Source organism: Spinacia oleracea, chromosome 1, assembly GCF_020520425.1.
Source record: "Spinacia oleracea cultivar Varoflay chromosome 1, BTI_SOV_V1, whole genome shotgun sequence".
Classification (NCBI taxonomy): domain Eukaryota; kingdom Viridiplantae; phylum Streptophyta; class Magnoliopsida; order Caryophyllales; family Amaranthaceae; genus Spinacia; species Spinacia oleracea.
This window is the reverse complement of record NC_079487.1, coordinates 134743192-134767589: the sequence shown is the minus strand read 5'-3', so window position 1 is coordinate 134767589 and position 24398 is coordinate 134743192. Positions and strand designations below refer to the sequence as shown.

The following is a 24398-nucleotide window of genomic DNA, read 5'->3' as shown; positions in this document are numbered from 1 at the left end:
CACCTAAATTTACTCGATTTAGGGGGTAGTTTGTTTATAATCAGATATCTTCTAAATTTATTTGGTGGACTTTAACTAGAACATGATTGCAAACTACTATTAAACTTATTACGGAGTACACGTAATTGGACCATTAAAATTTAGCTGAACTTATATGAATTCACCAGACTATAAATGTTTTACGAGTATTTCTTTCAAGGTCAAGATAACTCTAAATTTATTCGAACTTATCTATAACTGATCAACAAGAGTCCGACCCACTGAACCGACCCGAAATTTAGCGGGTTTGGGCAGAATATGTAGACTCGATTTTCGGACCCGGCCCGGCCTGATTATGTTTTGTTTTGCGGGTTTTGGGCAACGTAAAACTACACTTTTAATTATAAATTTGTCCCGACTCGAAAATAGCTCGAAAAACCCGCTATTTTTAGCCCAAATATAATGGCAGATTTTATGGCCACGACTCGGCCCGGTTCACCTTTTGATCAAGCCTAAACTTATCTACTCCCCCCGTATTTATTTAAGTGACACATTTGCCTTTTTCGGCCGTATTTATTTAAGAGATACACTTGCCATTTTTAGTAACTTATCAACCCATCATCTAATTAATAATACATCCAATTTACCCTATGATCCACCATCCTATTAAACAAATAATTTCATAAACCTACCCCACATCCCACCCCTAAAATAACATAGTCTCCACTTATTTAATTATTAAAATATCTATCCAACCTACTTACTTTATTATTTTATATTCAATTCTTCTTTTTAATACTCGTGTCCGACCAAATATATCTCTTACCTAAATAAATACGGGGAGTAACATTATTTGTGTCTTTGTCATCTATCGGCTACTGGGTCACGTCACGGATTCCATGTGGAATCAACATTATAGAATCTCCCAAATTGTAACCTCTGATTCTTTTGTGTATACCCTCTTTAGTCCTCACTTTAGAACAATCGAACAGTCAATTTGGGGAAAAAGAGCAACAAACCCAAAATTGCACTCAAATTAAAATCTGGGTTTCAAGCTCTAATCACCAGAACTTTCAGGTCAACTCTCTTTCTCCCCATTTGTCCATTTCTTGCCTTTTCTCTTTTATTTCAGTGACAACTTATAGATTCATGTAATTACCCTGATGTTGTGTTGGCGGTTGGTATTGTTTCTCCAATTTTGTTTCCGTTTTCAAAGTTTCAATTTTTAGTCAAATGTATGTAATTATGTATGAACTTGCTTCGAATGTCTGATGTTCATGACTTGTATTCTTTTCTTTGTCTGGCTGCTAACTAATTTTGTAGTATTCTCCATTATTACTTTCACAAACTTCTATTTTATTAGGGAATTGCAAAAATTACCCATGTCAATACTTGATTAATTGGTCTACGGTTTGCTGTTTATGCTGGGTGGGTTTTTGGCAAATTTGAATGAAATAGTTGAATTTGATATAGTCTTACAAATATTGGCAGAATACTGAAAATCCCAACAAAAGTGGAGGGGAAAAAGAGGGGTGGGGGAATGGAAGGGTTAAAAAGAATGGAAATGGGACGAGAAGAGAAAATTATGTTCATGTGTATTAGGTATGGACTTAAGAATGTAGAACGATTCCGAGCGAGGGTGGCTACCGGTTCAACTGAGAATGGAGTTGGGATAAGGTGAAGAGTAAGAGGAAAATCAACCTTGATTGAAAACCAAAAATAAATGTTCCCTTTTGACGAACCTCGGAGTTCCATACTTAATGTTATACTCCTTATCAAACAGCAGAGGTGGTGGAAACCGGAAAGTCTTCTCTGGTCAGTAAAAAATGGCTAGGGCCTAGGGGGTTACTGGGTTAGCTAGTAGGTAAATGTGTTAAACTATAGAGAATAGTATTGATTGATGATAGTATAACTTAACAACTTAATCCTAACTTGGTTATATCATTGGTTTATATAGGAAACCATAAAATAAATAGGTTTAGAGATTCCTAAACTAACACAACTTTAGTTTTCTAAACATACGAGAAACCTAGATATACCATAACTATAACAAAATGAGGAAAAATATTCCCCTAATTTTTTATATTTGTGGTGGGAGAAGACCGTCATAAAGGGCATTGCTTTCAAGTGACCGAAATCACACACCCCCTCCTTCAATTTAGTTATATGAAGTGTTAATTGAATCAAGCAGAATGGAAATGGTGTAGGAAGAACTGTCTGTGTTTGTTCTTAGGTTGCTGATTATGTTCAACCTTAGAAAAATGTCCGTCTTTTGTTCTACTAACTTAAAGCCCAAGTTCCAAACAACCTATCAAATACGGATGGGAAGAACTGAAAGAATAAAAATAATGTGTGACTCAAAACAATTCATGATAGCTGTGTTCATTAAATTTAGTTTTTCCACTTTTGTTACTCCATATTTCTAACCCTTTTTTCTATCATCTTGGATGATTGCAGTTCATAGTGGTGCCATTTTCTTGAAGGAAAATTACAAAATGAAATTGTGTCCTAGAGAAGTCGAGAAATTAGCACTTCATAATGCTGGTTTCCTTGCACAAAAGCGTCTTGCTAGTGGCCTCAGGCTCAATTACACTGAAGCAGTGGCTGTCATTGCAACTCAGGTGATTAACAGTTACTGCCTCTTTTTACACCCATTATATTCATCCTTTAATTCCTTATTGTTTCAGCATCCTCAGCAATTAGGTGTTAATGCTGGCTTTCCGCTAGTGTTTATTGTAGTAGTGTCAACTTTATTCAAAACTCGTTGAAGCACTGTTGAGTATTAGTTCTTTTATTCACTGAGTTTTCTTAAACTTCGCACCTCATATGACCCCTTGATTTTGTCGGGATTTGGGGCTCTCAGTTGATACCTAATTCTCTTCCTTCGTCAAGGAGCTGGGATCTGAATTGCACCCTTTTTAGTCCTCTGCTCCAGTGTCATTATTAACAGCACCAAAGATCAATTATCTGGTGATGAGTCAACTGATTTTGGTAGGTGGATCAAAATGAAAAGGTTAATGTGCTGTAATTGTTCTGTCTTGTAGATTCTAAGTTTTGTTCGTGTTGGGAACAAGAGTGTGGCTGAACTGATGGACATCGGGAAGCAGCTTCTTGGAAGGTAATTTGTACTGTAGTTTTTTCAGTCATATTTAGCAAATTGCTCTTCCTGAAAAAAGTATTTACTGTTACTTATGTCCGGGTCTCCAGCTCTCCAGGATTAACCTTCTGAATCTAAAACAGTTGTATTATCACGCTGGACCCCGATTTAAGTCACTTTCCTTTTGATCTTAATTCAGACCCTCATGTGTTTTAGCCACGACTGTTCAGTTATCAGTCTGAACATTGTTTTTAAGACTCTTTGTGCCTGTACTTCAATTTATTTTCTGTAGCTATGCTACGGCATCCTTGAATCTAGTTTGTTTTTCTGGACTAGTGAGGTGAACTTTTGGATATTGGTGCTTTAATTGTACATCACTCTTCAATTTCTGTGCAAAGGCATGCATATCTTCCGGCACATGCTTTAGGAAGCTAACCTATAATTGTGCTATGACAGGCGACAGGTCCTTCCAGCTGTTGTTCACCTATTACATACAGTTCAGGTACATGGCTCAAATGGTATTAAACTATGTGGTTTCGGACCCTAAAATGATCCACAGTCGTAAATTTGATAAATCCAAGATAATTGCTTTTAGTTTTACAGTTCTTAGATTTCTTCTTCTGATCACCGGCATCACCCAGGATTTTCCTATTACGGGTTCTGACAGCTGGCCTTCTTTCATGTTAATTTGGGAGTCACTTGTGTTTATTATATTCTGGACTTTAGAAAACAATGGAACAGTCAAATGAAACACACTGTATAGGACTCATATGTTGTGTCACTGCTGTCTGGTTTCAGGAAGTTACCATATATTTTAATGTATTGTTCTCATGTTCAGGTTGAAGGGACCTTCCCGGATGGGACTAAGTTGATCACCGTCCACGATCCTATTGCTAGTGAAAATGGGAACTTAGAGTTAGCTCTTGATGGTTCCTTTCTTCCAGGTAACAAACTGCACTTCAAGCTGTTTATATCACCTCATTTGTTGGTTATTCAGCAGCACATAGATTCATCATTCATTTACTCTTCAGCTGATTAGAACTTTAGCTTTGCAGTTCCGTCATTGGACAAATTCCCGGAGATGGAAGATGATGTTGTGCCTGGTGAGCTGAGGTCTGGGGTTGGAGGCATTTCCCTGAACAATGGAAGAAGAGCAATAACCCTCAAAGTTGTTAACAATGGAGATAGACCGGTTCAGGTGCGCTCAACTGCTTTGCTGAATTGCGTTTACTTAATTTGGTCCAAATGAGTTTGTTTGGTCATACATTTATCGTTGGTTTAGTTTTTCTCTTCCTTGTGAATTCGGAACCTTTGTCTCAACTCTATCTTATTTTACCTAAGGAGCAATCTCATGTTTTTTCTTGAATTGGCCAAAATATGTGGGATTTCTTTACTTTTTACGCAGGACTAGTTCTAGTAATAGGTAGTTGTCTGATATCACACATTATTATTTAGTTCATTGATAAGGAATACGATGCATTTTAACAAGATTTAGGTGACTAGATTAAGTGATTAGTTAGATGATAAGTGTAAGGACAATTTCAACTCTCGAGAAGCAACGACTTTTGAGTTTGATTTTAATGGCAATTACACTTATACCAAGTTAACAATTTGTTTGAACTCTTAGCAAGAGTTCTCTCACTTAATGGTTTAAGCACAAAAGCTCAACACAATTTTAAATTTATAAACGTCAACTATATTTGGAGGCAAACATAGTATTAGCTTCCTTATATCTCCTACATGGTTTAGGAAATAACAACCAATTATACTTTCCCTGGAAGCAACCTAAATAAACGGTATCTAACAGTAAAAAACCCCGGCTAGTTTACGAACCCAAATACCCCACTAATTAACTAAATACAACTTTCGAAGCCCAATGCCACATTGCCACATTACTAATGAATAACACCAACTAAACAAATCCCAAAATGTAAATCTGCGTTTCAAGAGCCATTTTAAAACTGCGTGGTTCCTAGTAAAGCAATTAAAAGTAATCCCTAAAACAAGAATATATTAGTAGTTAGACCCATGGACATGGTATTAGCCACTGTTTCGTATGAAGTGGTACCTCTTTAATATTACTCATGGATGTGGTGCCTTTTTCAAACACCTCTGAGCTTCATGTCTCATTCTGTTAAAAGTGATTGCTATTGTTGCTATGTTGGTAGCAATTTGATCTTGCTATTCAATTAACAAAGGGAGACTTTTCAACCCTGATTCTTTCTTGGCCTACGTTTGGGTCTCTGAGCCATAGTTGTAAACTGATATTCAAGGGTTTATGTATAATAATGGAATTCCAGATGTTCCATTTTGGGTTATCTTTTAAAGTTTATCACGGTTCAGTCATTCCTTTAATTTGATACCCCTAATGAGTACCACATATTATAAGATGAAAAGTCTGTAAACATTCTGGTGATTGCCAAGCTAAGAAGGATATTAATGCGGATATTTGAGCTCCTGCCTATAGATCTTAAGAATTTGACTTTGTTTCTTGATAGATCCTTGATTTCCTTGTTTTTATGAGCCCCTCTCCCAACCACCCCCCCCCCCCCCCCCCCCCACATGTCCCCATCCCCGAATAAAAAATTTGAATATAAGAATAAGAGAAAAGTTGGTGGGTAAGACTTCCACTATTTTGATATTTTTCTTTTTGTTGTTGTTTTAAGTAATATCCTAAGTACGATCTTAGAATCTGGCTATCTGAAGACCGCTTGTAGCATTATTATCTTCTAAATCAGCCTTGTACTTGAATTCAGGTTGGCAGTCACTATCATTTCATTGAGGTGAATCCATCATTGATATTTGATAGAAGAAAAGCTTATGGCATGCGATTGAATGTACCTGCCGGAACAGCAATACGATTTGAGGTTTGAATTTGTTTTCCTTTGATGATCAACTGATTAAACTGTCATGTTCTTTTGCTGGAAATTTTTATTCCTTTATCTGCAAAAATCATATGTCCAATGAAGTGTTCAGACTGCTAAATAAAGTTTATAATCCTTCAGCAGTTCAGCTCCAGAGATTATGTTACTATTCCAGTATAGTAATATGAATATGTGATGCCTTCCTATAACTCCAGGAGTTAACAATTTCAAACTTAGCCAGTCCTCTATTGTCACTTTATTTTATTTTTATCGAAAAGAGATGGGTCCTCTGACGTCACGTATCCATCTACCGATCTACGAGTTCAGGATTTTTGTATACAAAATCCCTAAATGACTTGAAATAGGCCAAATTTAGATATATACAGATCATGCATTTTTTCCTTCAATTTCCCAATAAAACCTAAAGTCAACTCCATTTCAACAGGGTGCTTTACTGATTTTCCTAATATCAGTTTTTATTTGAACCTTAAGGTTTACTTTCTGTTTGCAATGATTCCATTTATTTTGCTAGCCAGGGGATGCAAAAACTGTCACACTTGTAAGCATTGGAGGCAAAAGATGCATTAGAGGGGGGAACAACATTGCTGATGGTCCTGTTGATGACGCCAATGTCAAAACTATAATGGACACTGTACTTGCTAGAGGATTTGGGCATTCAGAAGAAGAAAATGCCAGGTCAGTAATTACTGCGTATTATACTTATGTCTAAGGCATTTGAGTTAGTTCCTAGCTTCAATTCATAACAGGCTCCACTCCTAATTGGTTTGCAGTACAGGAGTCACTGGAGAAGATTTAAGTTTCACTAAAATTATATCTCGTGAGGCTTATGCAAACATGTATGGCCCTACAACTGGTGATAAAATCCGGCTTGGTGACACTGATTTGTTCGCAGAAATTGAAAGGGATCTAGCAGTCTATGGTGATGAATGTGTTTTTGGAGGTGGGAAAGTTCTGAGGGATGGGATGGGCCAGGCGTCTGGGTACCCATCAGCTGCCTCTCTGGACACTGTTATAACTAATGCCACGATCATTGATTACACTGGAATATTTAAGGCAGATATCGGTATAAAGGGTGGTGATATTATTGCCCTTGGAAAAGCGGGAAATCCAGATATAATGGATGGTGTGTCGGCCAACATGATCATTGGGGTAAAAGTTGCTATTTGAATTGATGGAATTTATGTTTTGTTTTTTGTTTCACCTACATCGTGCGTTTAGGATTTTGACTGTAAAATATATCAGGTTAATACGGAGGTGATTGCTGGAGAAGGAATGATTGTTACAGCAGGGGCTATAGACTGTCATGTTCATTTCATATGTCCTCAATTAGCTTCTGAAGCAATATCCAGTGGTGAGGATCTAAATTCTGCAACATTATAAAGGTTGTAGTGGTTTGTGGTTTCAAAATACTTGGCTTGTATGTGATGTTTTTCTCGTGAATACACTGAAATCAAAATAATGTTCAGCAATCTGGACCTATGTTACTTGGACCCTTCATTTTACCTCAAGTACCCGTGTCGGATCCTCAACACTCGGACATGTATATGGACACTGGACACTTCATTTTGGACCAAAATCATGATTATTTCGTAAAATAGCCGAGTAGGACACTTGGACACGTACCCGTGTCCGACATGGGTACCCAAGTCCGGGTAACATAGATCTGGACCATCTTTGTCATTCATATTTTCCCGTCTCCTTTTCCCGTTAAACTTATATTGCATTTGTAGGAATTACTACTTTGGTGGGAGGTGGAACCGGACCTGCTTTTGGGACACGTGCAACTACCTGCACTCCCGCACCTTCACAAATGAAATTTATGTTGAAAGCTACCGATGACATTCCATTGAATTTTGGTTTCACTGGAAAGGTAGGCTTGCATTAAGGCATCATTATTCTGTAGGATTTTAAGCTTTTTATGGTGCTGGGAAGTGGCATGAATACAATTTCATCCTTTTGTATTTGCCTATTTGGCTTTTTGTTCGCCTGTCACGATTCTCGTGTATTCAATCTCTTGTTTTATCATCAACTTTAAACTTTCTTTGTTAAATGTCTTTAACTAGGGAAATAGTTCTAAGCCAGAAGGACTTCCTGAAATAATAGCTGCTGGAGCAATGGGACTGAAACTTCATGAGGACTGGGGAACCACTCCTGCTGCAATAGATAATTGTCTCAACGTTGCAGAAGAATTTGATGTTCAGGTAATAGCATTTATGTCAAGTTAGTATATGTTAGATGGATTAATATCCAGATGATTATAGTTCCAGATATCATTACTTTTATATTGTAGACCTAGCATATTTGATCTTCATGGCTTGTTCTGGAATCTAGTACTAAATCTGTTTTTTTTTGTTCTTTACGCTTTCCCCATAAGGCCGTTCCTTTTCGTTCTTTACACTTCTATTTTGGCAATGATTTTTTTTACCCTTTTACCCCCTTACCCCACACAAAAGGGTATAAGTTTTCCCACGCGTTTACTTTTTCCACTTTCAACCCCACTTTTTGTACTTTCTTTCTTCTTTTCTTAATTCTTTTGCAAATAGTAAGAGTCAAGAACATTAAGGAACGGAGTTAGTATCTTCTTAAGAGCCATGTTTACCAAATTGTATGATGTGCACGGTTTCATTTTAAGACGGAATTATACAAGGCACCTGAATTTAGAGTGATTTTCCAGAAGACTCATAGGGAATTCCCAATATAACTATGAAGTGCCAAAATTACTCACATACTTTATGCCAACAGTTCTTTGAAGGCCTTTATTTTGACAAATATACCCTCTCTTTGTCTCTTTTCTCTCTTTTACTTTAATCCCTCCCTGAATATATAAATTATAAATATATGAAAATTGATTGTTTGATGCTTATATTTGTAGTATTTCTAGCTGTTAATTTGGAAATAGAAGCAAGCTAGCAGCAGAATAGTTGCAAGTGAGACTTGCTGCATTATTTCATGCTCAGTTTTTAGTTTTTGATATCTTAGTCTTAGTTACAGATTATAATTTTTGACACTCATTACAGGCTATTTTTTTTTTGGTCTCAATGGCAGGTCAATATCCACACTGATACATTGAATGAATCTGGATTTGTAGAACATACAATTGATGCATTTAAAGGAAGAACGATTCATACGTATCACAGGTGTGACTTGCATAATGTTACTCAGTATGTGAAATACACTGAAGTATTAACTTGACATTACGTGTTTTTTGAGCAGCGAAGGTGCAGGTGGTGGTCATGCTCCTGATATAATCAAAGTCTGTGGAGTTAAAAATGTTCTTCCTTCTTCAACAAATCCTACTAGACCTTTCACTTCAAATACAGTAGATGAACACCTTGACATGTTGGTATGCCCCTCTCTCTTCCGCTGTCTGTCTATTTGTGTGTACCCCCATTTAATATACTTCTGTTCTTTCTTCTGTAATCATACAGATGGTCTGCCATCACCTTGACAAGGACATTCCAGAAGATGTGGCATTCGCTGAATCACGAATTCGTGCTGAAACAATAGCTGCTGAAGACATTCTGCATGATATTGGTGCCATTAGTATCATATCTTCTGATTCCCAGGCTATGGGGCGCATTGGAGAGGTTTGTTAATATGATCATCTTATTGAAATATAAAATAAATGTCCCAAACAGAGCCCAAGAAGAGTTGATCTATTGTCTTCGGGGTAAAAATATGGGTTTGACTTTGTCTGTTGTGTGAGAAATGAATTTATCTCTTTCATATGAATCATGTTTGTTTTACATTTTTTGAAATTACGCAAAAAGTACGAAGTAGTTGTGTCAATCTTAGTTTTTGATAAAGATATCGACAATTGTGTGGTACTTTTCCACTCTTCCGTTGAGGACTAGCCCAGGAAAGTCAATGTTGGCAATAAGCTGTTCTGTCAAGCAGTTGAATTCAGTCTCAGTTGTACTCATTTATGCAGGTTATATGTAGGACATGGCAAACTGCACACAAGATGAAGGTACAGAGAGGGCCACTACAGCCGAGTGACAATGACAATGATAACTTCCGAATCAAACGTTACATAGCAAAATACACCATTAATCCTGCCATAGCTAATGGATTTTCTAAGTATGTTGGATCAGTTGAGGTATGTTTCATAAACCAGATTAGATTCTCGTAGGCATAATATGCAAGAAAGGATACACTAACGGCCCGTTTGGTAGCCGGCCATAAATGGTGTCAATGGGAATGAATTTGTATGTAATTTGTAAGGAAAATCAATATTATTCCCATGGTAATGCTAGTTCACTCAAAATTATCTCTTTTTCTTTATAAATTTTCATTACCACCCATTACCATTTAGGGAGTGGTATTAGGTGGGAATGCAAATTTATGAAGAAAAGCATCAAGTTTCAGGCAAAATTTCATTACCATGGACATCATGATGTTAATTTCTTGCCAAATAACACTTAGATTTATTCTCATTCCCACCGGCTACCAAACGGGCCGTAAGAGTTTAAGATTTATCCATTGAATTGTTTTTCCCTGCAGGTCGGGAAGTTGGCTGATCTTGTTGTGTGGGATCCTGCTTTTTTTGGGGCAAAACCAGAAATAGTCATCAAAGGTGGTGAAATTGCATGGGCTAATATGGGTGATGCTAATGCTAGCATACCAACACCAGAGCCGGTAACAATATTATACTTGGTATCATTTTTTTTTATAAGCAGGATTGATGATATATATCATTTAAAACCAAAACTATAACAGGCCAAAAATCTATCTTAAATCCTTAACTAAGTATTTTAAAAAAGGACAACACTGATATGGTGGAAATGTGAAACTTAATAGTTAAGGATAATTATGGTATTGTAACTCGATTCCTTAAAAGTTACCCCAATCAAACACAGTATATTATTTAGGGACAGAGGAAGTATGATAGATATTTGATGACGTAGCTTGCATTTTCTGTTTTGCATATTTATTTACCAACCGTAAGGTCGATAGGAACTGAAAGTGTCCTTGAGTAGGTTATAGCAAGGCATCTGGTTCTCATTTATCAAATCTCTGTTGCAGGTGATAATGAGGCCTATGTTTGGAGCTTTTGGGAAAGCTGGAAGTGCCAATTCAATCGCTTTTGTCAGCAAGGTATACATGATTAATACTCCCTCCGTATTTATTTAAGAGATACACTTGGCCGGGCACGGGTATTAAGAAAAATAATTGAATGAAATAAAGTAATAAAACAAGTGGGGTTGAGTAGATATTTTAATAAGAAAAACAAGTGGGGACCATGTCAATTTAGGGAGTGGGGGTGGGGGTGGGGTGTAGATTCATTATTTAATTAGATGGTGGGGTTGATAAGTTACTAAAAATGGCAAGTGTATCGCTTAAATAAATACGGCCGGAAAAGGCAAGTGTATCCCTTAAATAAATACAGAGGGACAGAGGGAGTAGCAAACGATATTTTAGACATTCAAATTGCTATTTTTTTTGAATAAAAAGAGCCCGCATCATGAAATTCCAATGGAAAAATGGGGCTATGTTGAGATAAACACCGTATAGGGCATACTTTATGATAATGTTCTTCATGGTTTGACCTTATTGCTGAAAATCTTCCACAAGTTTAGCGAGCAAGCAAGCAAAACCTCCCTGTTGGCCGTGTGTTGAATTTCAGATATTACTCTTTCTTGTTATGATATATTTTGAACTTCTTTTATCATACTTCCTCCGTTTCGTTTTACTTGCAACACTTTTCTTTTTGCATTATTCATATGCTCTATTTTGTTTATTTTTTATGATCTATATTTAAGGAAAAACCTATCATGTGAGATATTAATGTATATTTTCCAAATATCAATTAATAACTTTTACTTATCTATAATTAAAGGTATTAATTGTTACAAGTTATGTATTGACAAATGTGAAAAGAAAAGTGTTGCAAGTAAAAAGAAACTGAGGAAGTATTTTTATGCTCAAGGTTCTTGGTAACTCACCAATTGTGAAATGAGACATTCTTTTGTGGGGAAGTATCTGTTGGGTCAGAGACGTTGCCAATCGAGTATAAAACCTGTCTTTTTGTTACTTGACTAAACGACTGTTCTGCATATTTTGAAAATCATACATTTAAAAACTGTGATTCCTTTGTTATAGGGACTATTTACTTAATACCACCACAAATTAATTTTAACAATCCGTTTTATTATTTCGAAAAGACAGCTTACCTTCAAAAACATTACTGTTATATACTTTTGTACTTGATATGATGTAATTTCTTGCCTTGCTGATTTGTCATCTAAATAGTCTGAATTATCTGCTCCTTTTTCCAACAACAGGCTGCTTTAGAAAGGGGAGTAAAGGAACTATACGGACTTGATAAGAGGGTAGAAGCTGTTGGTGGCGTAAGGAGGATTACCAAAGAAGACATGAAACTCAATAATTCCCTGCCAAAGATCACGGTTGATCCTGATACTTACACAGTTACTGCTGATGGCGAGATCCTCACGTGTTCTCCAGCTTCAACCGTTCCATTGTCGCGAAATTACTTTCTATTTTAGCCTTTTACTGGTAAGGTTCTCTTTCAACTTACTTAACCAAGTATACCTTTTTTTTTTCCTTTAATATGGTGAAGTAAGAATTCTTTGAAATGGAAAACACATCCACCTTTCAATGGACTTTTTCTTTGAAATTGTGTCTAAGGTTGATTAAGATTCTCAATTTTCAGTAGAACATGAGAATAATGTTAGTTTTTTCCTTATCTTTTTTCTTCTAGGTTGAAAACTTGTACTTTGTCAAACCGTGTTTTAAAAGAGACCTATAAAGAAGTGGAGATGGCGTCTGGTGGTTGCAGGCAGGTTATAAGGGCGTCTGGTTTAGGAAGAATGATAAACCAATCCCGGAGAGTGATGATTCCATGAGACATTTCAGAAATCTGTGATTTAAGCCGAACAATAAACAGTTACATCTAGCAGTTTTAGGTCAGTTAATAGATCATGTTGGCCATTTCCAGAGATTGGTTCGGGTTGATCGGTGCATCAATTTATCAAATTCTTTGGAAATTACCTCTTTGAATAAGCGACAAAGATGTCGTACTAGGTTCTTCTCTCTAACGCTGTGTATATAAGTATAGAATTCGATAAAATGTGAGATTTACTCATATGCAATGAATAATTCAGATTTGATCTTCTGTTAACATCAGTCAGTCACTCTCATTACACTTCTATTTTTCTGGTTGGTATCATGCAGTCATTCTGGGTTTCACAGAGTAAATACGTACAGCCGTACAGCGCTGCAGGTATTAGAAAGTGAACATCAAAGAAAAACCTGCATGTATGTCTGTGTACAGAAAAAATCTGCACTTAACAGAGCCTTCAGAGGTTTAATCAGTAGATCCCGTAATTTTATGCTATTGATCCATTTTACGCGATCCGAGAATTGATCATTTTTCGTATAATAAGCTAATATTATACCCGAAAGTGACCCAATGTTAACGCGTAGTAGATCCGTTAGACCAGAATAATTCGTTTCTCATGTATAACCCGAACCTTACCCAATCCAAACAATACGTTCGTCACCTCCAGTTTCTCATGGGCCTAGCATTAAAATTAGCTTAGACGTGATCATATACGGGCAGGTTTTGGGCTGGGCCACAGCCGAAAAATTATGCCCACTTTGCCGGGTCGGAATGTGTCGGGCCAAAATTTGGGTTATTTTTCTCTTCTTAAACCTGCTATTTTAGGCCAAATGTAATGGCTTTTCGGGACATTTTCGGGTCTATTCAACTTTATAACTATAATTCCAGTTTTGAGTTGCGTAAAAATCGTCTGAAAAAAGATTAAATTGGGTCGGGCTGAACTGGGCCTAGTATTTGGGTTTCAAAAATCTGTCCAAAACCCACTATTTTTCGGGCTGGAGTGAAGATGATCAGCTCTAAGCTAGCTGATTAGTCTTTTCTAAAGTTTTGGACCTTTTAGCAGTACTATTATTTGGCAAAGCAAAACCCAAAACAGAAATCTGATATTGTGATTATATCTTATCTTATCCAATCACCATATTTCCCATATTATACACCAAAATAAAACATCATTTTTCCCATTTTTCTTCCTCTGAAAAAAATGTCAAGAACTGAGATGACAGAAATGGAAGTTGCAAAGAGGAGACTCTCAAATGTAGCCAACCATCTCAACCCAGAATTAACACTCTCGAATTCCCACCAAATTCATCATCATCATCATCATCCCTCCATTTCCTTGTCTACTACTTCCATGAATGATAACTACCACAAGGTTCATGGTCAAGTTTCGTCGAAGCCTGTCGTCTGGAAACTTGCTGCTGATGATTCTGGTAAAGATTTTATTGATATCATTTACGAAAAAGCCGTTGGTGAAGCCATTGCTAAGGTGATCACTCTCTTACAACTATTACTTCTTAGTAGAAGAAAAGTTAAATAAAAATTCAGAATTTTTGCAATGTACTCATATATAGGTTCTTTGCAATGGAAGTATGTACAAGTTTAATGCTTGAGTTATGTTTTTTTTTTATCGTATTCTTCGTTTTAATAGGGTCGGGTTAGAGATTGTCAGCTCTGAAGTAAGAAAATGCAGTCTTATAAAAGTAATAAGACTGCCTACCAAATCAGTTCTTATACATTGCTAGATCGGTCATCTTGAGCATGGCCCGAATATTTGTGGGGTTTTGGTAGAATGTTAGGCCCATTTCTGTGCCCGGCCCAACCCGGTCTGATTGTGAATTTTTTTGGGTGGGATTTGGGCAACCGAGAACTATGTAGTACAATTATAGTTATAAAATCGGCCCGACCAAAATAGCGGGTTTTGGGCACAAGGCCCAAAGTTTGGCCTGGCCCGGCCCGCCTTGATCAGGTCTACACGTTGCACAATCTTATTATTATTATTATTATTTTTTTTTCTATCTTATTTTCCCTGTTTATTGATTACATAATTATGAGTATGATCTAATAATATATAGTGGTGAGTAGATAACAATAAACAGGCCAGAGAGGAGGAATGCATTTAGACCAGAAACGATCAAGGAGCTGATTCGAGCGTTTGATGATGCAAGGGATGATAGTTCAATTGGTGTTATCATTCTAACTGGCAAGGTAAAACTTGAACCTTTGATCAACTCTAGTGAAATGTGATACATATATATAGACCTGATAAAACTGATCAGAAATATTCCAGTTTCTATTTTTCACGTTTGCCAATGCACATTTTATACCATTTATATCTATAATTACACAATACTGGTGTGAAGTTGCATGATTTGATTTTTTTTGGTGTGAAGTTTCGCGAAATACTCTTAAAAACTTTTTGTTTTGACAGGGAACCAAGGCATTTTGCAGTGGTGGAGATCAAGCAATAAGAGGAAAGGATGGCTATGTCGACTCTAAAAAAATTGGCCGTCTTAATGTTTTGGACTTGCAGGTGTTTTCATTTTCATTGAACTTAACTTGTTTCAATCTGTCTCCATTAATACTCTGAGTTGCATCTTTACTCACTCTTGCATTCATCTTCAAACAGGTCCAAATAAGACGGCTTCCAAAACCAGTCATAGCAATGGTATATATATGTTCTTCTATCATCTTGCTAATCTATGTGATTTGTCTAGCTTTAATTGCATATTATACGTCTACTGATATCTGAAGTATAAATATTCTTAAGAAATGCATATTGTACGTCTAGTGACGTCTGAAGTATGATAGATTATGTAAATAATTGTGATTTTGTTGTGTAAACATTCTTAAGAAATGCATATTATACGTCTACTGATGTCTGAAGTCTGACAGATTATGTAAATGATCGTGATTTGTAGTGTAAACATTATTAAGAAATGCATCTAATACGTCTACTGATGTCTGAAGTCTGAAGTCTGTTTTGTTTTGTCTGAATTTAGGTTGCTGGTTATGCTGTTGGAGGAGGACATATTCTACACATGGTCTGTGATCTGACTATTGCTGCTGATAACGCCATTTTCGGACAGACAGGTCCAAAGGTTGTTCATTGCTTTTCACTTCTTGAACATTGTTCACAAATTAGAAGGTGCACCCGGTTGTATGCAGCTCTACAACAACCAGGTTAAAAGGCACATTTTTCCAATTTAAAAGCACAAATTTACAGTTTAAACACACATTTTTACAGTTTAAAAGCACATACATTTTTTCAGAAAATTTCTTTTTTTTTGTAGTGATTGTGTTGTATTTAACAATATGTTCTTTTAAAGCGGATATGTTTTTTGTTTGTAAAAATGTGCTTTTAATCGAGAAATATGTGCTTTTAACAATAAAAAAATGTATTTTTGAAGAATTAAAAATACAAAACGACTTGATTGCAAGTAGAACTGCATACAACCGGGTGTACCTTCTACCAATTGAACATTGTTGGTTCGGAGTAGAGTTGTAACTATTGCCTATAACATATGCATGTCTACTGGTGGTGTATGGCAGGTAGGAAGTTTCGATGCTGGTTATGGAAGTTCGATCATGTCTCGTTTGGTTAGTATCAAACCTCAACTGATTAATTGCTCTTGACCTCATATACAACGTTTTTTGACACGGGTTTTGGTCAAGCAGATCGGACCAAAAAAGGCGCGTGAAATGTGGTTTCTTACCAGGTTTTACCCTGCAGCTGAGGCAGAAAGAATGGGACTTGTTAACACAGTTGTACCAGTAAGTAATTATCTGCAGTAACTAATTCAGAATTAAGGGTTTTAGGAGCTTAATTGTATGACATTAATCTTGTGCAGTTGGAGAGTTTGGAACAAGAGACAATAAAATGGTGTCGTGAGATCCTAAGAAACAGTCCTACTGCAATTCGAGTACTCAAATCTGCTCTGAATGCAGTTGATGATGGTCATGCAGGACTACAGGTACACACCTCAACTTCTTGTCTGAATCTGAATCATACTATAAATTATTAATTAGTACAATTGTATAACAACATACTAATTACTAAATTATGTTACTTGGACTTGTAAAATTAAGCAAATTGGAGGAGATGCAACGTTGTTGTTCTACGGAACAGAAGAAGGTAATGAAGGGAAGACAGCATATAATGAAAGAAGACCTCCTGATTTCTCCAAGTTTCCTCGCCGACCATGAAGGGGAGGACTTATCCGATACTACAGAAAACCCTTTTAATAACGTTTATTTTATTTTATTTTTTCATTTTTTAGCGTTTCTAGGAACGTTGTTAATGGATCCGCTATTAAAATGAAAATTGATCTTTGTTTTTTTTTTCTGGATGGATTTTCCTATGGGTCATTAGTGAAATTTGAATTGTCTCACATAACAAATAAATTTGAATTGAGCAAACTTGACATCCCTTTGGTCAGTGAAAATAAATAAACATTGAGTCACATTTTCGGATGAAATATAGACGCTTCAAGCCTTCAAAGCGGATATAGTTTAGGCTTTAGCTGGGATGGTTTCTAGAAATGTCAAATTGGATTCTGCAATAGATTGCAGAAAGATTCTAATCGGTTCGAGTCATATCAGATAATGATGTATATGGGATTATGAGGTCATTGCGAATTGTCGAACTACGGTCAGATCAATTTAGTTTATGACAGTTGTACACCTGTCCTGTTAACCTGTTGTCTCACAATTCAATTTTATGCCCACCAGGCCACCATGGGCACCAATTAGACTTGTCAAACGCGTCGGTCGGGTTGGGTTGTATCAAATTATTTTTCGAGTTTGGGTTAATTCGGGTCGGTTACTTTCGGGTTTGGGTTTACAAATGTTTGTTCAAGACCCAGAACTTTCGGGTTCGGGTTGACCCAACGGGTTAAGAGATTTTAAAACGCATATTATATTTTCATTAATTTAGGTAATAAATATACAAAATATGGGCACAAACTAACAATATTTCCCATACAAGTTTATATTTAGTCAAATTCAAATTAAAATCATATTACACCCAACAATAGTATTATAGTAACAACAATGTGTTTACATGCTTAAAGTTCTTCATAATCTCATTTATTCCTATAAATACAATGATTTTCAATTGGTCGGATAAAAAACGGGTTCGGTCGGGTTTTGACCCATTACTTTTTAGATTGCTCAGGTTTGGATAAAATCGGGTTACGGTTCACAAAATCTTGTTCAAGACCCAATATTTCCGGATCGGGTTGATTTTTGACAGGTCTAGCAAGTAGCACCAATGCATCATCCATTTATGATTCATCTCCTCACTCCACCATTGATTAGTTGGGCTGAGTTTGAAAAAAAATAAGATCCGTAAATCGTAATGAACTCTTAAATGTTTTCTTGCTTTGGGCTATTTTGCAGTTAGAAGTTCAAATCCCCTCAAACGCAAACTATTCGGGACAAATGAGACTTTTTCGGACCTACAAAGGTTAGAGGCCCTAATAGTTTGCGTTTGAGGGGGGTTGAACCTCTAACCTTTGTAGGTCCGAAAAAGTCTCATTTGTCCCAAATAGTTTGCGTTTGAGGGGGTTTGAACCTTTAACTGCATGGTTCAAAGAAACATTTACTTGCTACCAGCATAGCTAACTTTATGTGTATACTTTCATTTTAAATTATACAAACAAATGCACAAGGGGCCTATGGCCTACTCTGACATTCCCCAGCCACCCTTCACGTCTTCACGAGGCCTCATGTGGTCATGCACATAAATACTCGGAATGACATTGATTCAACAAAATAGTGATGTAAACGAGCTTTGATCACAAATTTTGAGTATCACCTTTTCAAACTTTACCAATAAAACCTTAGTTCTTCTAGTAAATGCGTCTTATTTTTAGGTACACTTGAGTAGCATAATCATTACATGTTCTACCCGAGCAAAAAAATAACCTTATAAGCATAGCTACGACTTCGAACTTATTTACACTCGGTTATACTCGATCCGTATAAAGGAATTTGTTGCGATGAACTTACACTATTGACATGTTGTTTGGGTTCCCAATCGCTAACTGCTGTACCCGGGTACAGCCAGCTCTGGCTGTACCCCCAAAAACGACACGCTCATATTGTTTGTTCATTTTTGTCGACTGTTTGTTCTTTTTTATTGTACTGTTTGTTCATTCTTATTGTACTGTTTGTTCTTTCTTGTTGTACTGTTTGTTCTTTCATGTTGTTTTTTAAATTCATCATCAAATTTTCATAATTGTCGTATTTTTTGTTCTTTCTTCTGGAATTTTATGTTCTTTTTTATATTGTTTGTTCTTTCTTGTTTATTTGTTTGTTTATAATAATCATATGGTACGTTAATGTTCATAATTAAACTCTTCATTAATCTTTTACTCTTTCTTCTTGTATTGTTTGTTCTTTCTGGTTGTATTGTTTGTTCTTTCTTGTTGTTTTTTAAATTCATTCATCAAACTTATTGTTGTATTGTTTGTTCTTTCATGTTGGCTTTAAAATTCATCATAAAATTGTTCATAATTGTTGTATTGTTTGTTCTTTTTTGTGGAATTTTATGTTCTTTTTTATATTGTTTGTTCTTTTTTGTTGAATTATTTATTTTTTCTTGTTTATTTGTTTGTTCACAATAAATATATGGTTAATGTTCATAATGAAATTTTTCACTTCATTGGTCTTTTATGTTTTTACAAGCGCCTATATTGTTTATTTCCAAATAAATAAATAAATGTTCATTTTCAAAATAGTAAATGTTCATTCCAAATAAATAAATAAATGTTCAATTCCGAAATAGTAAATGTTCATTTCCGAAATAGTAAATGTTCATTTTTGTAGTTTATTTCCAAATAAATAAATAAATGTTCATTTCCAAAATAGTAAATGTTCATTCCAAATAAATAAATAAATGTTCATTTCCGAAATAGTAAATGTTCATTTTTGTACCAGTATTATTTCTTTCTTGTTGTATTGTTTGTTCTTTCATGTTGACTTTAAAATTCATCATAAAATTGTTCATAATTTTAGTATTGGCTGTTCTTTTTTCTGGAATTTTATGTTCTTTTTTATATTGTTTGTTCTTTTTTGTTGAATTATTTGTCCTTTCTTGTTTATTTGTTTGTTCATAATAAATATATGGTTAATGTTCATAATGAAATTGTTCACTTCATTGGTCTTTTATGTTTTTACAAGCGTCTATATTGTTTATTTCCCAATAAATAAATAAATAAATGTTCATTTCCAAAATAGTAAATGTTCATTCCAAATAAATAAATAAATGTTCATTTCCGAAATAGTAAATGTTCATTTCCGAAATAGTAAATGTTCATTTTTGTAGTTTATTTCCAAATAAATAAATAAATGTTCATTTCCAAAATAGTAAATGTTCATTCCAAATAAATAAATAAATGTTCATTTCCGAAATAGTAAATGTTCATTTTTGTACCAGTATTTTTTCTTTCTTGTTGTATTGTTTGTTCTTTCATGTTGACTTTAAAATTCATCATAAAATTGTTCATAATTTTAGTATTGGCTGTTCTTTTTTCTGGATTTTATGTTCTTTTTTATATTGTTTGTTCTTTTTTGTTGAATTATTTGTCATTTCTTGTTTATTTGTTTGTTCATAATAAATATATGGTTAATGTTCATAATGAAATTGTTCACTTCATTGGTCTTTTATGTTTTTACAAGCGTCTATATTGTTTATTTCCCAATAAATAAATAAATAAATGTTCATTTCCAAAATAGTAAATGTTCATTCCAAATAAATAAATAAATGTTCATTTCCGAAATAGTAAATGTTCATTTCCGAAATAGTAAATGTTCATTTTTGTAGTTTATTTCCAAATAAATAAATAAATGTTCATTTCCAAAATAGTAAATGTTCATTCCAAATAAATAAATAAATGTTCATTTCCGAAATAGTAAATGTTCATTTTTGTACCAGTATTATTTCTTTCTTGTTGTATTGTTTGTTCTTTCATTTTGACTTTAAAATTCATCATAAAATTGTTCATAATTTTAGTATTGGCTGTTCTTTTTTCTGGAATTTTATTTTCTTTTTTATATTGTTTGTTCTTTTTTGTTGAATTATTTGTCCTTTCTTGTTTATTTGTTTGTTCATAATAAATATATGGTTAATGTTCATAATGAAATTATTCACTTCATTGGTCTTTTATGTTTTTACAAGCGTCTATATTGTTTATTTCCCAATAAATAAATAAATAAATGTTCATTTCCAAAATAGTAAATGTTCATTCCAAATAAATAAATAAATGTTCATTTCCGAAATAGTAAATGTTCATTTTTGTACCAGTATTTTTTCTTTCTTGTTGTATTGTTTGTTCTTTCATGTTGACTTTAAAATTCATCATAAAATTGTTCATAATTTTAGTATTGGCTGTTCTTTTTTCTGGAATTTTATGTTCTTTTTTATATTGTTTGTTCTTTTTTGTTGAATTATTTGTCCTTTCTTGTTTATTTGTTTGTTCATAATAAATATATGGTTAATGTTCATAATGAAATTGTTCACTTCATTGGTCTTTTATGTTTTTACAAGCGTCTATATTGTTTATTTCCCAATAAATAAATAAATAAATAAATGTTCATTTCCAAAATAGTAAATGTTCATTCCAAATAAATAAATAAATAAATGTTCATTTCCGAAATAGTAAATGTTCATTTTTGTAGTTTATTTCCAAATAAATAAATAAATGTTCATTTCCTAAATAGTAAATGTTCATTCCAAATAAATAAATAAATGTTCATTTTCGAAATATTAAATGTTCATTTTTGTACCAGTATATTAATGTTCATTTTAAACAACACAAAACGACATCGTTTTGGATAGGGGTACAGCCAGCTTTGGCTGTACCCGGGTATAGCCAAAAATTTGCGTTGGGTTCCTAATTGGCTCCCAATTGGGCCAACAGCCTCAAAGCCCAAATGGCTTCAAACAACAATATATAAAGTCATTCACCCCTCAAAGGCTAATCAGTCATCCATGCGGCCCAAGGCCCATCAAGTAATAAATGACCTATGTGGCATTTACTACACAAATAATATAAATAAGCCGCCAAAGACTCACACCTCAAGATACGTCCAATTTATTGTTAAGACTACTCTCTAGAGAATTCTCTCTAAAATCCGAGCATTGTTCTTACTTAGGCATCGGAGGGGCTTTCCTCGGTACACCTCCGAGGCTAGTTATATTGTTGATTGTGCAGGTAAATTCGAACACAACTCACTCAAGCAAGTTAGAACTTCCACATCAACGAATAGGGCCTTCATCTGAAGCTCATTGTTTCAACACCGAAACACAGGTCATATCATATGACTCATATGTGAATATGTGTATGTGACAACTAGCTAATAGAAGTACTAGGAGTTTAGGACCACCCAAGCACTAAACAAATTAGTACAAGAAACTATAATTGATCACACGAACAATGTCACTCTCAAGTATTGTTGTGTTGTGTATTGTTTGCTACCATGTAGCACTATACAAGGTCGGAGTTTCTTTGGAACATTAGGGTTCATTTATTATACATACATATGTACGTAGTAAAATCAAAATATTTGTCTTTTTCAACTCAATGCTAGATTGTGATATATTCCACTCGTATTAAAACTCTCCCGTATCATACTCTAATTAACAATTTATGTTATCAAATTATATACGAACTGCGTAATATTAAATTAATTAGCACATTTTATAAAAAAAGTAAAAATAAAATTTGAGGTCATTTGTTGGTGTAAATGAGTTAAAAGGACAAGGTAAATTACAAATGAGGCGAGAGGATTCAAACCTAAGACCTACCACGGACAAGTCCTCAATCTTAACTACTAGGCTAAGACCTCATTGGTATTTGTGGTCATTTGTAAATTAAAATGCTTTAATTTTGTGGTTAAAAAGTTAACTTACATATGATCATGCTGCAATAAAATTAACTAATAAAACTATTTAAAAAAAAGTAAACTAAAAACTAAATAAAAGAATGTCATTACTTATATTTCTAACCAGAAATTCATTGATGGACTTGATGTATATATATATATAATTAATTAGGTACGTTCCCACATTATTGCAACTTTTTGACCAATTGTTTGTTGGTTCAGTGGTGATTGAGGCTAAACTTGGTATGGAAGATCCGTGTTCGATCCCCCGCAACAACAATTGAGAGGGGACTGGAACCTATCCACCCAAAACTCGTCCTGAATCCAGATTTATATTAGCCTTAAGAGTGAACCGGGTGCTAACACCAAAAAAAAAAAAACATTTTTGCAATTTTTTTCCCCAGTGCAAACGAGATCAATCACATACAGGCACAATTTGGAAGGTGTACCATGGTGCACAATGAGCATGGTGCACCTTAAGAACACTAGTATATAATTAAAAGAACATCTGGTTACGTGAAAATAACATGAATATATTTTTTATTTATATATTTAATAAATAGGGAAATTATATATTATTTTTTATAACAAAAAAATAAAATATTATATCGCATGTTCTTTTGTCATAGTGTCATGTTCTTTTACTTATGCACATATGTTCTTTTAATGAACCATGCTCACTGTGCACCATGGTCCATAATCCACGGAGTAGCCACTAGTTCAAAACCGTTGCAAACTTGCAATGTTTGTAGATATTTATTGATTTTATCAGCCACATCGTGGCCAGTGGATCTGCTCGTTATGAAACTGTGAACCCAGTTATTAATTAATCACTTTATTTAAATAATTAAATTGATTATACGTCGTTGTCTCCCATTATTAAATATTAATTAGTATGGGAACAAATAAGGATCAGATTTCCCCCTTCCGTCACCTTATACCACGCCATGCACGTTTAAACTTCTACGACTACTCCGTAGTATATATGCATTCCGTATCGAACCTTAATCACACCCTATCAATTTTAACCACTAATTATATGTCAAGATCTCGTGTAAGATAAGTACTATATGTCTATATACGTAACGTAATATGTTGATTTTTGCTAGATTTTCAAAATATAGAAGTACGTATTTTCGTTTAAGGATTTTTAAGGTTAAAAGTAAGTCTTGGAGATCGACCACGAAAAAGATAAACGGTCTAGTGTTTGCATTCCTTGATTATCTTCATAATCAATACACATTGATAGTCCTTTCATTCACACTTTATTATTTGTTAGCTAGCCTGAAATTAAGTCTATGAAATCCATGTCTCATATCATGTCATGTCGTGCGTACGTTCTTAACTTGACAGTGTTGTGTTAGGTTATACACATCCCGTGCGTGTGTTGTGACTAGCCCAACACACTTCATGTTAACTCAATAGCTCGACTATCTATGTGTTAGGTTATGTCGTGCTTCATGTTAGGTCGACGAATACCATTTCTTTGTCGGGTTGTGTCATGCTTCATGTGTTAACTCAACTAATACCATTTCTATGTTGAGTTGTTTCATGTCTTATGTAGTTGCACGTTTTTCCTAGTAAATATCAACCAAACAAATCATAACCATATCCTTTATGAAATGTGACATTGCTCTCAATTATCTCACCTATATTCACACTTATGATGACTAATTGATCACTTGTATTA

General features: G+C 34.6%; 2 protein-coding genes across 3 annotated transcripts; both read left to right on the top strand.

Annotated features, from left to right (window-relative positions):
- Positions 1–897: 897 nt before the first annotated feature.
- On the top strand, positions 898–13102 carry LOC110794106 (urease). 2 transcript variants are annotated; one of them, XM_021999059.2, is made up of 20 exons: positions 898–1056; positions 2437–2600; positions 3024–3097; positions 3533–3578; positions 3915–4020; positions 4132–4274; positions 5833–5943; positions 6473–6636; positions 6732–7110; positions 7204–7312; positions 7692–7831; positions 8025–8162; positions 9007–9098; positions 9175–9304; positions 9390–9548; positions 9893–10060; positions 10465–10599; positions 10987–11058; positions 12246–12477; positions 12683–13102. In XM_021999059.2, exons 2-19 carry the CDS (start codon positions 2475–2477, stop codon positions 12465–12467), a joined length of 2514 nt encoding a protein of 837 aa, XP_021854751.1. In that variant the 5' UTR covers positions 898–1056; positions 2437–2474; the 3' UTR covers positions 12468–12477; positions 12683–13102. The 2 variants fall into 2 exon arrangements, with proteins under 2 accessions (XP_021854751.1, XP_021854756.1); XM_021999064.2 differs by lacking the exons at positions 898–1056; positions 2437–2600; positions 3024–3097; positions 3533–3578 and having other exon boundaries at positions 4124–4274.
- Positions 13103–13935: 833 nt separating this feature from the next.
- On the top strand, positions 13936–17169 carry LOC110794098 (1,4-dihydroxy-2-naphthoyl-CoA synthase, peroxisomal). The gene is made up of 9 exons (XM_021999049.2): positions 13936–14309; positions 14906–15028; positions 15252–15353; positions 15450–15488; positions 15823–15921; positions 16373–16420; positions 16499–16594; positions 16672–16794; positions 16910–17169. The coding sequence occupies exons 1-9, from the start codon at positions 14025–14027 to the stop codon at positions 17024–17026; spliced, it is 1032 nt and encodes a 343-aa protein (XP_021854741.1). The 5' UTR covers positions 13936–14024; the 3' UTR covers positions 17027–17169.
- Positions 17170–24398: the final 7229 nt, after the last annotated feature.

Excerpts from the sequence above, each read along its gene's own strand:
- LOC110794106 (XM_021999059.2), top strand. The coding sequence starts at position 2,475 with ATGAAATTGTGTCCTAGAGAAGTCGAGAAATTAGCACTTCATAATGCT. Across the intron at positions 4,275-5,832 it reads ATGGAGATAGACCGGTTCAG|GTTGGCAGTCACTATCATTT; the intron begins GTGCGCTCAACT and ends ACTTGAATTCAG. Across the intron at positions 7,313-7,691 it reads TTCTGAAGCAATATCCAGTG|GAATTACTACTTTGGTGGGA; the intron begins GTGAGGATCTAA and ends TTGCATTTGTAG.
- LOC110794098 (XM_021999049.2), top strand. The coding sequence starts at position 14,025 with ATGTCAAGAACTGAGATGACAGAAATGGAAGTTGCAAAGAGGAGACTC. Across the intron at positions 14,310-14,905 it reads TTGGTGAAGCCATTGCTAAG|ATAACAATAAACAGGCCAGA; the intron begins GTGATCACTCTC and ends AGTGGTGAGTAG. Across the intron at positions 15,029-15,251 it reads TTATCATTCTAACTGGCAAG|GGAACCAAGGCATTTTGCAG; the intron begins GTAAAACTTGAA and ends TTGTTTTGACAG.